The following is a 15,356-nucleotide window of genomic DNA, read 5'->3' as shown; positions in this document are numbered from 1 at the left end:
TAGGGATTGGGGATGGATTCAATTCAATTCAAAATGCAACCATCCTTCGAAATTTGCAGTACAGTTCTTCAGCCAAGAAAGGTGTACAAAAATGCATATACTGAGGTAAAGTTTGCATTAAAATGCATATATACTAGAGGGACTATGCTTTGCAAAAATAGTTTGGCAAAATTTCATACAAAATGTGTATATTAAGAGAAATCAACACCGGGGGGAACTGATGTGGGAATGTGGAGACCTGAATTTAGAATTGGAAAATGAGAAACAGAGAAACCAAAGTGGGCATATTCACCCATCTCTGGCTGCTGTGTAACATTGGGCCAGTCCCTGCTCTTGACCTTTCTTACCTCAAAGGGCTGTTGTGAAGCTCCTGAGCGCCTACATTGTAAGAGAGAACAAATGCAAAGGGCTACGGGGCTTCTTGTGTTTCTGATAATTGTGCGGACGAAGGAACATTGACAGAACTAGCTTTTCTGTAGCAGTCCTATGATGTCAAAAGTAGCATCTTTAATCCCAGTTGGACCCCATTCCCTGCTAAAGGTCTCCCGCTTGATAGCTATATAATTGTCTCTGAAAGCAGAGTTGCTTAGGATCAGACACTCCCTACCTCCAGTTATAAAATCAATCAGAGAAGCCCCCACCCCTTTGCTGTTGCTGCTGCACAGGCTTCCTGCCCTGTATCACCTGATGCTAAGGGCTTTGAAAATCCCATGCTCCACCCCCCCCCCCCCCGAGAAAGGTGTGTTCCCTTTTTGGGTGACATCCTTTGTGATTTATGACAACTTTTGTGATTAAAGGCTTTGATAACTTCATACTTGTAGCCTCAGGCTTTAACAGAATGTTGTTTTGAGAGAGGGAGAAAAAATATAAAGCACATTTCCAGAATGCTTCAACTGCTCCATTACCTGCAAAATGTGTTGCGACTGGCCCAGCTTTGCACCAGTTATGAAGAGCAGATGGAGAGAGCCCTCTAAGAACGATCATTAGCATATCAAAAGGCCTGGCACAATCCCCATTGCTTGAAGGTGTTTCTGAAGCTTCCTTCCTTCTGCTTCTGAGTCATCCTTGTTTTGTCAGAGCAGCAGCATTCTCTCTCCCTCTTTCCTGACATCCCCGCACTTCTAAAGGTCACCCCAAGGTTGACTTATTCAGAAGACAGACAGAAATAAAACAACAGGAGCTGATATAAGCTAAAGCATGGGCAGGCAAAGTAAGGCCCGGGGGCCGGATCTGGCGCAATCTCCTTCTAAATCTGGCCCACGGAAGGTTCGGGAATCAGTGTGTTTTTACATGAGTGGAATGTGTCATTTTATTTAAAATGCATCTCTGGGTTATTTGTGGGGCATAGGAATTCGTTCATTTCCCTCCCCCCCCAAAAAAATAGTCCGGCCCCCCACAAGGTCTGAGGCACAGTGGACCGGCCCACAGCTGAAAACGTTTACTGACCCCTGAGCTAAAGGGACAGGGGTGGGTATGAATAGGGCAGTAACTGCTCTAGTTCCGAGTAGCTGGCATTCTAGTCCATTATCCCCCTTTTTTGACAAGACAGTCTGGTAGCCTCACAAACAGTCCTGGGTGCTTCATAGAGAAGTATATAAAAGCTAGCTCCAGCCTGCCTGGCACATAACAAAGTCGCCTCACAGCTAGAGATACACTGCTGGATTATACCACAATCAGTATTTTAGGTAAAAGGAAAAACCCACATAAAGAGGATAACCATCAAAATAATTCAGCAGCTCTGTGCCATACATTTGTTAGACTTCAAGGTTCCATGTGGTTTTTTGTTGCCTTTGCTCACGATGAGCCTCGTGGTCCCTTTCTACTGCTACAATTCTATGAGTCAACAGACCAAGACAGCTGCTCCGTTTGAAACAACATGAACAATAGCAGCATACAGTATTAGGTCTGTGTCCGCTATAAATTCTAGAGTTCTTCAGGCCAGGTCTGGAACTTTTTACACATGGTCTAACTCTTTGAAGCCGCGTCTAAATCTCTTGCGAGGTCTCAGTAATTGTCAAAGGGGTAGAAGCCAGTTTTCATTACTTCATTCAGCACTTGAACTGAAATTCCTATTCCGGAGCTCTTTTTCTCAAATCGCAGCTGATCAAAATTTGGTAACAAAAGTTGACTTGTGTCAAACTGTCCTTATAGTGTCAGAAATGCTTGGTTGTCAGGTCTTCTCCCTTCATTAAGTCTGAGCTGCGTCCTTCCCTTGACTGAACTCAGAAATGCTCAGATTTTTTCATTGGTTCAGGCTCCGGGGTCTGTTTTATTTTTTTCAACAGTGTTGCTTAGTGAGCAGTGAGCAGTGACTGTTAGGCAATGGTAAAAGGGCTCTAGTTCCGTTCTGGTCAGCCTGTTTACTGTTAACACACATAGTGTTCTTCATTTATTTTTACCTTTACCTTTTCTTTTACCTTTACCTTTCTTCACTTATTGCTTAGTTTACTGCTCTCCTGCACCTTGCTTAAAAGCCTTAAAAAACCCAACAACAGCTGTGTGCTTTTTCCTTTTATGAAAGCTCCTTGGCTTCTTTTAGGAGGTATCCTGTTTCCTCTGTACAGATTAACAAGCTTCTTTTAAATGCCGAGTCCTGCAGTATGACAAAATCGCTTCTTGGAGATGTGGTAATGAGCTTGTTCTGTTACCCCACAAGAGCAGTCAGTTAGGGTTTCTTAATTTTCTACCTTTGGGTAATTCTGCTTCCGCCAACTCCATCTTGCCAATGTGATGAAGGGGCTTCTGTTTGAAGATTAGTAGCAAATCCAATTTGTATACTCTGGTGTGATGCTTACATCGAAAACACACTGACCCTGAAGTTAGTTGTGCTTAATTAAATTCCACTTAAAACATCGGATCCTAAGGACCACCTTCTCCCATGTGAAACTGGGCACTTGGAAGAGAAGATAATTAATGGCAGCTCCTTATGTCCTTGTCCAGCTCTGTTGCTTTGTTGCTGCTGGTCCTGTAATTGTGTTACTTCATTTAGGCTTCTATATATGCTTTGGTTTTATATTGATGTAAAACCCACTTGGCACATCCTTTTGGATGGAAAGTTGAGATAATAGATTAATTATAAAGAAGGTCTGCTCATGCAACAAAACGTGTCCCTTCCTCCTCGCATGCTCCCTAAATCTATTCCAGAGGGTTGGAGGGAGACCCAGAACAGATTAAGGAGGTGCACAGGGAAAAGAGGGGAGAAAAGCCCTATTTCACAAGCAGGCCCCCTTCTCTGCATGTACCCCACTTGGCACTACATTGAACAGAGCCGTCTTTCCCATAGGGCTTAGTGGTTCGTTGTGCCAGGGTGCCGGCCTCTCAGGGCACCCAGCGAGTGGGGGAGCGGCGTGGCTTTGCCAGTGGCCTCCCCTTTCCCTGCACGCCCGCCAGCTATGCCCCATCAACAATATGGCTGGCCGGTGCGCAGCTTCCCTCCCAAGCCTCTGCGGGGATTGCTCTCCCACAGCAGCATGGGGGAGAGTTGCACCGCCCCCATGGCTGGCAGTGCGCAGCTTCGCCCCCCCCCCCCAACTATCCGTGGTAATTTGGGAGTGCTGGGAGGATATTTGCACCCCAGTGCCACATCTGCTAAAGATAGCCCTGACGTTGAATTCCAACCATATAAATCAATTACATTTAAAAATAAGTGTAACTTGGTCCATTGGTTTTGAGACTTTACACCCTCCTCTCCTGCCTGCTAGAGCATGCTTACTATTTTTGCTTTATGTTTTCTATTGCGGCAACCAATGCATTCCCCCCACGTCAGCTAATTCTGCTGGCTGCTTATAGACGGCAATGGAAGCAGGCAGTGAGGAGGATTGCTGCATAAAAATCCTAGAGCAAACAGGCTTGGACACTCATCACTGCATCTGTTCTTTCGCTTGAGAAAGCGGAATGGTCTTCCCCACAAAGTTGTATTCTTTCAGATTTGGAGATTCACACATAAACCTTTTAAGATGTGTTGTGGAAAGGGGGGTTATTGAATTGTCATTGTCATTGTTTTGATTCTGTATTTTTTGTTAGTTTCTTATATTGCGATTTTATATTGTGAACCACCCTGAGATCTATGCCTATAGGGCAGTATACAAATTTAATAAATAAAAATAAAATAATAATAAACCTTTCCTTTTCTTTGACAGAGGTGAGATACCTGTCGCCCCTGATCTGTGCCGTCTTCATTGTTATGATTCCTCTTTGGATCGCTATTGCCAGGCAGAGTCCTCCCGTTGCTGAAGTCCTCAAGACTGGGTGGCAGCCAGTCATTGTTGCCATGGCCATCAGCAGGTAAGCATCGTGGGCTAGAGATGGACTGGAATTTAAGAGGTCTTGTCCCTGGTGCAAATACGTCACTTCCAGGGACAATTTCTTCCTGTGTATTTGGTTTGTAACTAACATGTTCTTGGAGTGTGGAGCCTTAGGTAGCCCAAACAGTGCCATACATGCACAGGACGTGTCGGCAAGCTGGGAGAATGTCCAGTGTTTACAGAGGTACAATAAGGAATAATAATAATAATAATAATAATAATAATAATAATAATAATAAATTTATTATTTATACCCCGCCCATCTGGCTGGGTTTCCCAGGCCACTCTGAGCGGCTTCCAACAAAATATTAAAATACAGTGGCCTGTTAAATGTTAAAAGCTTCCCTAAACAGGGCTGCCTTCAGATGTCTTCTAAAAGTCTGGTAGTTGTTCTTCTTTTTGACATCTGGTGGGAGGGTGTTCCACAGGGCAGGTGGGAGTCCCAACAGCGTGCAATGAGGACAATATTCAGTAACCACAAGATGCTGATGGACTCTTGGTATAAGCGTGAACCAGCCCCCAAACTGCTTATGTGTATGTGTTAAAAGAGACAAATGAGGCCTGCAACAAAATGTTGCAGTGTGCAGGCTTCCAGCCATGTCCTTTTGCAATATAACTCTATTTCCATTGGCCCCCACTTCTTAAAAGGAATCAGCTTGGATAACTGCATAATGAGCTGATTTGAACTGTAAACAGCATATCTCTTACTTATTTTAGAATTCATTGACCAAACAACTGCTATCTAATAATACACAGGCTGGACACACACGCATATTTATGATTATCTTGGGAGGTCAGGGCATGTGGAAATGCAGCCATGTTAAAAAAAAAAAAAGGCAGGACCCAGCATCAGATGATGCACAGGAAGAACATACTTTGAGTATTGACCTTGGCAGGGTGCCCTCTTGGCAGTTCCTCTGCCCTCAGGGGTTGGTGGTCCAAGAGAGGGCAGTTCCTAAGTTGTGGAATTCCCTTCCCACAGAGGTGTGTCTGGCACCTTCACTATACAGCTCCCTGCCAGTGCTGAAGATTTACCTCTTCACCCTGGCTTGAGATGCATATTGTTGCATGTCACTCCAATATCCAAGCAGTGCAAGACTCCAGGGGTTCCAGGCGCTGACCCGAGGTCCGTGTTTCCTTTAAGAAATGAGGCACAGTGGAGACTATGATGTCTTTATGATATATGGTTTATTTACACATATATACAACCTGAGCATGCAAGGGAGAGGTTCACAACACTGACCCCCCCCCAAGGGTCTTGCGTCTCCCATAGCTGCAGCTTTTGATTCAAACGCAGAAATCAGCCATCATGCTCTGACCCACTTTCCAGCTTGCTGACTTTAACAGACTGCAACCTTTTTTCTTAGGTCCTGTCATAGCCAACTCTAAAGGCTCTTCTTCAAACTCTGCTTTGTTTCCAAAAACTAACCCTGAATGGAGCGAAAGGTCGCTTCCATTTGCCATCTGGCACAGAGCCCCCTCTAATTTTGCATTTCTAATGGCTCCTTACCTTCCTTTTGTCCTCGTAATGGCCCATCACCCCAGGTGATTTCTTGGTCAGGAAACTGATCTGGCTTATATTTTAACATTTGCCTTGATTAAATTCTAACCCCTACTGGACCCAGGAATTTAGGGAAGTCTGGTAATCATGAACTCAAAACAAATTTTTTACACCCCACCTTATTTTTGTATTATTTGTTTTTTAATATTAGTAATGTTTTTTAATAATTGTAACCTGCCATGGGACCTTAGGGTGAAGGGCAGGTAATGAATTATAAAAATAGTAAGAATAATGCTGATGGTATGCATATTGCTATGTGGAGATACCTTCCAGAGTTATAGTTCTTATCTTGAAATTTGTTCCAATCACATATGTTTATTCTTTTCAACTTTTCTTTTGCTTTTTATGCCAACTTAGTTCAGATCAGATTTCTAACAGTCATGGCATGGCTATATTCTCAAGAAAATACTCTGAAGCTGTAAATGATGATGGTCCCCATAATAAATGAAATTTATGGCCTTGTACTTGTCATATTATTTAAAATGATATGCTGTAAAGTGCTACAAGTTGTGTTTTTCAATCTATTGTGCTTGGCTGTTAGGTTCATTAAAACATTTTCCTTATTGCTTCGGTGTTGAAGACATTTCCTGAGTGTACGGGGGGGATAGAATGTTTAATAATAATAATAATAATAATAATAATAATATTAATTAGTATATCTCCCTTTATCCAAAAATCTTTCCTGTTGTGGGATTTCAGAGACGTACTATTTTCCTTCAAGTCTTCCTAGTCTGGGAACTGGGGTGAAATCTTTGTTATCTTAGTAAAGTTGTCCACCTGAATGACAGTAGCAAAAGTAAGGATTTCCACAGAATATTGCTGAAAAATATCAGGATTAGAAGCAAATGTAATCAAAGAAGATACTGATTATTATACAGTCACTGAGTAGTGGGTTACTAACAGATGAAGGATGTACTCATGTTCTCTCATTTTTTAAAAACAGCATCGGGGGACTTATCTTGGACAAAACCATAACCAATCCAAACTTTGAAGGCATAGCTATTTTCACTCCTGTGATCAATGGTAGGTTGGTTCTTTTTTTCTTTTTCTTTTTAAGCATGTCAGGCTGCAAGTGAAATATATGTCCCTGTTTTCACCCTCATCATTGTAGGACTTAGAGAATCCTCATTTTCAGATCCGTAAGCAAGACAAATCCTGATTGCCGCACAAAGGCATTGTCTACCTATAGTTGGATAGACCAGAGACTTAAGGTCAGTAGTGGAGCACATGTATTGGCTGTGCAAAAGGTCCTGATTCAGGCCCTGGCATTTCCAGATAGAGCTGGAAAAGACACCCATGACAATGCAATTTAGTGAAGACAACACTGAGATAAACAATCCATTGGTCTCACTCAGTAAAGCATCTTCCTGTGTACTTAAAATGTTAAATTTCCAGTAGAAGATTAAATGCTTCAAAAGCTGTGTATAGTACTTAACACTTTTGTGCTGGCCCTGGAAATAGGCACAAGTGACTGGAGTATTGGATTTCTAGGGTGAGATCCAATGTCAGTCATACTCAGGGTAGACCCATTGAAATGAATTGAATAGTCCTGGAATTTCCCTTTCCGCATAGCACTAACTGTGCACTGCATCATGAGATACGGAAATTGGTTTGGGACAAATGTGGTTTTGAGCTTTCTTTAAATATATGGATATAACTAAGGCAAATATTAAAACGTTCTAAAGAAATAAAACACAAGAATGAAGCAGAGGATTGCTCCACTCTGAACTCAGGAACAGCATTCATGTGAACAGGATTTTACCAAGAACTGTTGTCTCCATCAATGCACCAAAACGGGCAGCATCAGGGAGCATTCCAAGGAGTGGAAGATCCCAGACATAGAAGGCATTGTCAGGTTTCCACAGAACTAACCTCTATCTCCTGAACACTCCTTCCACTTCAGAAAGTTTACATTTGTCTTGCAATTTTACGAGGCCTTACATACATCTGATTCACTCTTGGCTGAATCCAGTGCCTCCAGAAGAACATTGTGGCAATGCTCTGCCATGCTTTGCTTTTAAAACTTAAGAGTCTTCTGGTTCTGTTTGTTTCTGAGAAAGGGGATTGAAAGCAGCTGTTGGATTTCCAGTGCTGCAGTTGCTGTGCCAGATACGTCCTTGAGACTCATTATTGCCAAAGGTTTATAGGACAATTGCTTCATATAATCTGAGGTGGTTGAAGACATAATGTTGCTGTAAAATAGCCCTCCAAAGGGAGATGTTCACTGGGGGCTTTCTCCTTTCAGTTACTTTATGGGTCCTTTCTTATGGACTCAGCTATAGAGCTGCAGGGGTCTTTTCCAGGGAGTCTTCTCTTCTCATGAGGTGGCCAAAGTATTGGAGCCTCAACTTCACGATCTGTCCTTCCAATGAGCACTCAGGGCTGATTTCCTTAAGAATGGATACGTTTGATCTTCTTGCAGTCCATGGGACTCTCAAGAGTCTCCTCCAGCACCATAATTCAAAAGCATCAATTCTTCGGCGATCAGCCTTCTTGATGGTCCAGCTCTCACTTCCATACATCACTACTGGGAAAACCATGGCTTTAACTATATGGACCTTTGTTGGCATGGTGATGTCTCTGCTTTTTAAGATGGTGTCTAGGTTTGCCATCGCCTTTCTCCCAAGGAGCAGGCGTCTTTTAATTTCGTGACTGCTGTCACCATCTGCAGTGATCATGGAGCCCAAAAAAGTAAAATCTCTCACTGCCTCCATTTCTTCCCCTTCTATTTGCCAGGAAGTGATGGGCCCAGTGGCCATGATCTTCGTTTTTTTGATGTTGAGCTTCAGACCATATTTTGCGCTCTCCTCTTTCACCCTCATTAAAAGGTTCTTTAATTCCTCCTCACTTTATTTCTATATTTATTTCTATAAACGCTTTTCAAAAAAAGAATTTTCAGAACAGTTTTTTACATGTGTGTAGATTCCACCTGAGTGACAGCCAGAAATTAGTAGTATTATACAGTGTGCCTCATGAGATGGCACAGTAGAGAAGGAAATGGCGTCAGGCCCTAGAGCAGGAATCTGTGTCCCTCAAGATGTTGTTGAGCTACGACTCAAGTCCCTGGCAATGGGCCTGGGGGGAAGTCTTAGTCTAACTACAACTGAAGGCTTCCAGCTTCACCGTCTTTCCCCCTAGAGGTTGTTTTTAATTCAGCCTCTCAGTTTTAGCTTTGTTACACTGTTCAAACACTCTGCGTTGTTTACCGTCCTATCTCATTTTAATTGATTGTAGTACGTTTTTCGCTCTGTTTTTCTTTTCTGCTTTGAACACCTCTTCCAGGTGTTGCAGGAAGTTGCAGGATAGAAATTTTGTCGCAAGTAATAAATAAGCTAGCGTGCCGAGAGCCTGTCAGAATGCAAGGTGGCCCATATCCAGAGGAGACTAATTAGATTGATGGTGCTGAACTTTTAATTTGTCCTCTCATTCCATGGTTCCTTTCGTCAGAATAGAAATTGCTGGTACCGTAATTACCACAGTTGCAGATATACTGCAGGTGGTTTCACAGCCAAGCACTGCAGCACCTGTTAGCTGTTTGTTATAAAAGAACCTGTCTATGCACAAGAGTCAAACAAGTTGTATTACAGAGCACCTGTGTTGGCTATCTTAACTCACGAATATCCAGTATGTGATAAGGAAGGAGGGAAATCTCTCTCTCTCAGAACTGGAAGTATTTGGTTATGTATCTGGAGCAAGAGAAACAAAAGGAGAAGCCCTGTTACAGTTTGTGCAGTGTGACCTTGCAGCAGTTTTGCAATTCCTTTTCTGGTAGTTAGAAATTTGAGGAGGCCTCTGTCCCCTTAAAGATTTACAATGCCTGCCAAGGCCTCAAGGCAGTAGGAGCAGTTGCTGTGGCCCCTGTAGCTTCTTTCCATTTCTCTGTGTAAAACCACAGTAGAGATTGTCATTGGAAGTCTACTCAGTATCGATCCAGAGTAGATTCCAATGCATAATTAGCCAAGTAAAAACTTAAACATGTCACAGGATTTCCAAAAAATAGACCAGAGGCAATTGTATTTCATCCAGCAGAGCTTTACTGTTACTGAAGGCAAATGAGCGTAATGGTCACAAATCCAAAACATTCAGGATTGGCACTGTCCATCCAGTTGCAGCAGACGTAACCTAAACACAAACTTATAGTAAGACTAACCTTAACACTATATACTGAACACCACACCAGAAAGAAAAAGAGAGAGTGAGACCTAGGCTCTTTCTGGCCTCATTATTATAGTCAGCATGACCTTGACAGAAAGAGATAACAGAACCAGTTTAAACCAGCTGTACTCAGCTTCTCAGAAGGAATAACCCAAACATCAGTAACCTTCTGCTTGCTTCTTTCACACAGAGAAGCTTCCAGAACTCTCTTGAATTATGTAGAATAGGAAAGATCACTACACCAGATTAATACTTTCTGTACTAAGAAATGCCAACTGAGAGAGATAGAAGATCTTGGGAACTATGATTTTCCCACCCTGGCTCCTCTCTCACTTCCCCACCTCTAGCAGCTGAGCGTTGGCATTGTGATCTGTACAGGTGTGCTTGTGCAGCTGCCGGGTAGGTGGTAGAATTCTGGGGCAACACCAGTAGCAACAGAAACAGTTCTTCTTGTACGAAGCATCCATAGCACTAATCCAGTTGTTGTTCTGTCAATATTCTAATGCTTTGCTGCTGATCAGGTGACAGCAGCGTTTCCTGCCTCACCATCTGCTTGTGAGCAATGCTCTAAAGGATACTGAGGTAGAGAAGGCAATGTAAGCCAGTGGCAGTAAGGCGGTTTGGTAGCTTATAGGACAGACGTCTGCTTAGCTTTCAGACCTGTGGGAGTGCATGAATGGGTATTGACTGATTGCCATCCTCCCAGTGTCTCCCAGCTATTGAGGCTTAAAGGGTGTGTTCTGCTATTTTTTTTGCTTTGCAGGCGTCGGCGGCAATCTGGTAGCTATCCAGGCCAGCCGGATCTCCACATTTCTGCACTTCTGGAGCATGCCTGGAGTCCTGCCACACAAGATGAGGCAGCACTGGCCAAATCCATGTACCACCTTCTTTAGTTCAGGTAATCTGTTTTCTAGGTACTGGTGCCTAGCTACTCTCACATCTAAACCCCCAGGGAGAACTCTACACTAGCCCAAACTATTGTTGTTAATAATAATATTAGTTGTATTTATTTGTTGCTTACTATAAAAGAAGTCCCAGAGCAATGTTCAGGGTTGTTGTTTTTCAAAAGCAGCATACAGTATCAAGTACACACCAGAAGAGTAAAAACACTGAAAGTGCTCATCCTTTAGTAACATAAGAGAGACACATGCAGCCCCACACAGCTAAAACATGGACACCAATGGCAAACCGCATATATAGGGGATCTCCTATTTGGGACCAGCTCCTTACTAGCGGACCATTTCGTATTCGCTCAGTATAACCAGAGTTATGATGTCATTTGCCTTTTCTCCTCTGCAGGAATAAATTCAAAGTCTGCTCGTGTCTTGATCCTGCTAGTGATCCCAGGGCACCTGCTGTTCATCTACACCATTCATTTCTTGCAGGCAGGCCATACGGCTCCCACCTTCACTTTTGTCTCCTTCTACCTGATGGCTGCTGTTCTACAGGTAACCAGAAACTTGACTTCTTCTTTTTTTAGTATAAGTTTGGGTTCTGCCATGTGTTCCAGAGTCGATCAGCCACTGTAGCTATATGAATGCACCAGGGACAGACCCTGATTTCTACAAACCATAGGCCACCATCCTCATCCCAGTCCCTTTTAGATTTCTAAATGTACAGCACCTGCTTGGAAGCCGCAGTATCTTTTTAGTAGAGATTTCTAGGGGAAACTGAGTGAGTTATCAGTGTTAAATGCTGCAGGGTGGCAGATTAAATCCCCCCATTTCCAGCTAGAACACATTACCCTCTTTTCACACCTTCCCCATGTCGCTAAGAAAAATTATCAGTCAAGCACCTTCCTTTTCCCATGATATTTGAATTGTTGAGTCAAAATCTCTATAACAGCTTGAAGTAAGGGGAGTTTGGGCATTTATGCCCTGCCTTTCTTCCATCCTGGAACTGATCAAGGTGGCATAGATATGTTTCACACCTGATCACCTGTCCAGGCACTGCTCAGACCGACAGCTGCTTAGTTAGCTTTAGGAAGGTGCTGGTTTCATACCCAGAGGCTGCCATAGCCTTCATCCTTGCATTTCGCAACCCGGCAACAGTTTCCTGCAGTATACTGCCCACAATCATCTACAGAGAAATCACTCTGCAAGTGCCTCCTTGTGTGTAGGAGTTGTGTGAGAGTGGGACACCCAGTTGCACCAGTGTCTTGGTTGTGCAGGACCTCCTGTGCCACTGTTCTTCAGCTGGTGGGTCATGGCCTGATTCAAAGCGGGTCACAACAGAAGCACTGCCCCCATGCAGACAGATGGGAAAAGTTTGAGAAATGGGTCCCCCAAGGCATGCATGGGCTAAAAATGGGTCTTGGGTATGAAAAAGTTGTAGATACCTGCTCTACACACAAGTATACCGGGACTGCTCGTTAGACAACCCCATGCAACCTGTGGCCTGCTCTGCGTGCCACACAGAAATGCCATCCCTTGTGAGTGGGACATCATTATGGCTCCTGTGTCTTCCCTGTTGCAGCTGCCATACCTCCCCCACCAGGATGCAATGACTTCGTGTTTATCCTGAAACCAGACTGGGTGAAGGCAACACTGCTTCCTGCCCTCTGTCTACCTGCTAGTCTGCTTGCAGAGGGAGAGGGGTGGACAGAGCACACTTCCTTTGGCCCACTTTCATTCACTACTCCCCCCCCCCCTTGTGACCTCACCCTTCCACTTTAGCACGTGTGAATGTGGTGGCAAAACTGGGTGGAGGGGAGAATTTGACCCAGCCCTAAATATTCCTGCCCTCTAGGCTCCTGTGGTCCATCGAATCAAAGTTCCTCTGTGCCCCACTGTTGTTGCCAAGTCCGGTGCCTGAGTAACAGAAGCCGTTCCCAGCAAAATGGAATGTGGCTGATCTGCATGCTGATGGCCATGTGGTTTCCCACCCCCTTCTGCTTACAGGTGGCAATCCTGCTGTACCTGGCTGACATTCTTGTGCGGCTGTTCTGGAGAAAGGGCATGGATCCTGACAACTATTCCATCCCCTACCTCACCGCTCTGGGAGACGTCCTGGGCACTGGCTTCCTAGCCCTTTGCTTTCACTTGGTTTGGATCTGCAATGGGTTGAAGCCCGTACCAAAGCACTAAAGAGGACTTCTGCTGCAGCACTGACCTGCCTACTGTTTCAACAAGTAAAATATATATATATTGCTATGGTGCTCTTGACACAGTCCAAACAGGGTACGAAGAAGAGGATGTCCAGCTCCTTAAATGGAATGGCTTGGATATCCCTCCCCTTCCATCTCAATACCATGTAGACGTGAAGTTTGAAAGATACCTACCAATGAAATGGCATCAACGTGGACGCAGCTTCCGAAGTATCAGTAATGAATGGGTTGTGAAACGCTGCTCCTGTCTACCTTCCTCTTGGTTAAGAAGTGTTATTGAAATGGCCGAGTCCGAAAAGCCCATTGACGCTAATGGGAGGCTATCCACTGATCTCAGTGGGGTTTAGATTATGTCCTAGATGAGGATGTTTCACTGTCTTTGCCAGGCATCAGCTGGCAATCAAAGATGACATTTTCCTGTCTGTATTTCTTCTATATGTTCCCACACAGAGCAGGGTGGGGGAGAGAGAATTATGCCCAGGGCTAGTCACACTCTGCACCAAAAAAATAAAAAACAAATACTGTATATCCTACACAAAGGAAACCAAAAAAACTTTGCACCGCAATAGCTCAGATTCTGCCTCACAATACCTCATTGCAGCATTGTATATAGCAATTTAGGTACTTTACATTTCTCTGTTTGCATGCTGATGCTTAATTTGAGTGTTCTGCAGAAGTTTCAGAGTGCGGACACTGCGGTAGCAGGAGTGGAGTATAAGTTAAGAAGCGGGAGAAGGTGGCCGAGGATGGGGGAAATGTAGCTGGAAGGCATAAAATAGCCAGAACTGAATAATAAAGCTTCGTATGGGTTGTTTGAATGGTTTCAAACAACTGTACCCACCCATAAAATATTGAGAGGCTGAACAGCTTCTCATCCCACTCTCCACGCCAGTTGTCCCGTCCAAAACTGCTTTCAGGGTTTGTGCAAGGATACTCATAGATTAAATGGCCAGCTCTGCTGATGGACTTCGTAAATACTTCTTCAGTAACTGAGATAGTTCCCTAGAGTGTGTTCTGAAGGCTCATCTGGGGGTAGGGGTGAGCTTTCTGTTTTCTGTATGGAAGTCACTGTCCTGGGGAGCAATGTGCTGATAGTACTCAGCACCTTTTAAGAGTTCTGTGCCCATGGATTTTGTCAAATCACTTGTCCTTCCCAAGGCAGGAAAATCAGCCGTGTTTATCCCTGGCACAGTGCTCTTAAAAACCCAGTGAATAATTGCTTAAGGCTTGCAACAGAGGCTGAGCATGTTTGGCTTTCCAGGTGTTGTTTGTCTCCCAACTCCCATCAGCCCCAGCCAGCACATCTTTGTAGCCCAGAAGCATCTTGAGGACCACAGGTTACCCATGCCTGTCGGGAAGACCCAAGGGTGGATTTTCACCATGTCATCAGCATCGGTGCCAAGCGTGATAGAATTGTCATTCTCTCTCCTTCGTTTTTTGTTTTGCAGTTTCAAATCTCATGAGTTTTTATGGTTTGTAGAAACACCCACCCACATGTAAAATAAAAGTGTAAAAATGGTTCATGTTTTGAGAGTTTCATTGTGGGTCCTGGTCCAGGACTGGAACAGTATATATGGGAAATACCTACTTCGGGTATAGATGAGGAAGCCTTCCCTTCCAAATGAAGGATATAAGTTTGGTTTCCACATTTTAGCCACGGAAAATTATGCAAGTAAAACCTCGAAGTATATGTTTGAAGACCAAGATGTCCAATCCATTGTGTCTTCCGGTCAGTTCACAAATTGAAAATGAAAATAAAACAAGCAAGCAAAAGCAATAAACAGAAAAAGCTATTATCTCAACAATAATGGTAGCACAAAACATAAAATCAATGAAAACAATAATGAAAAGCTAAAACTCAGTGGAGGGGTTGGGGTTGGGACCAAAGTATTCAGAGGAAACAGTAAATTTCAAAAGAGGATATTTTTTTCTTAACCTGGAAGAGGTTAAGAAAAAAATATCCTGGCACCAAAAATATCTTTATGACAAGAGTCTATGGGAAAGCCTTCCACAACAGGTGCCACCAGCAAAAAAGGCCCTCTCCCTAGTATTCACATGCCTCACCTGACTTGGCAGGACTGGGAAAGTATATATGGGATAGCCTTCAGGTATCCTGACCCCAAACTAGTTGGATCTCCCCTCCTGCAAGTCATCTTCATAACAAAATATAATGAATGAGCTCTTTCAGCATGTAAGCAAAACATCTGCATCCCTTTGTGCACGAAGGCAG

At 43.7% G+C, this 15,356-nt stretch overlaps 1 protein-coding gene across 7 annotated transcripts in view; it reads left to right on the top strand.

Moving 5' to 3' along the window:
• SLC41A3 (solute carrier family 41 member 3) overlaps positions 1–14,645 on the top strand; it is a 44,636-nt gene extending 29,991 nt beyond the window's left edge. For all 7 annotated transcript variants that reach the window (XM_080996928.1, XM_080996929.1, XM_080996932.1 and 4 more), the window contains 5 exons: positions 4,140–4,284; positions 6,809–6,888; positions 10,784–10,918; positions 11,320–11,468; positions 12,921–14,645. In XM_080996928.1, the coding sequence (XP_080853054.1) occupies positions 4,140–4,284; positions 6,809–6,888; positions 10,784–10,918; positions 11,320–11,468; positions 12,921–13,106 (695 nt within the window). In that variant the 3' untranslated portion in view covers positions 13,107–14,645. The remainder of the gene's footprint in view (positions 1–4,139; positions 4,285–6,808; positions 6,889–10,783; positions 10,919–11,319; positions 11,469–12,920) is intronic.
• Positions 14,646–15,356: the final 711 nt, after the last annotated feature.

This window comes from Podarcis pityusensis (genome assembly GCF_964106645.2).
Source record: "Podarcis pityusensis genome assembly, chromosome: 2".
Taxonomy (NCBI): domain Eukaryota; kingdom Metazoa; phylum Chordata; class Lepidosauria; order Squamata; family Lacertidae; genus Podarcis; species Podarcis pityusensis.
This window is presented reverse-complemented; position numbering and strand designations above follow the sequence as displayed.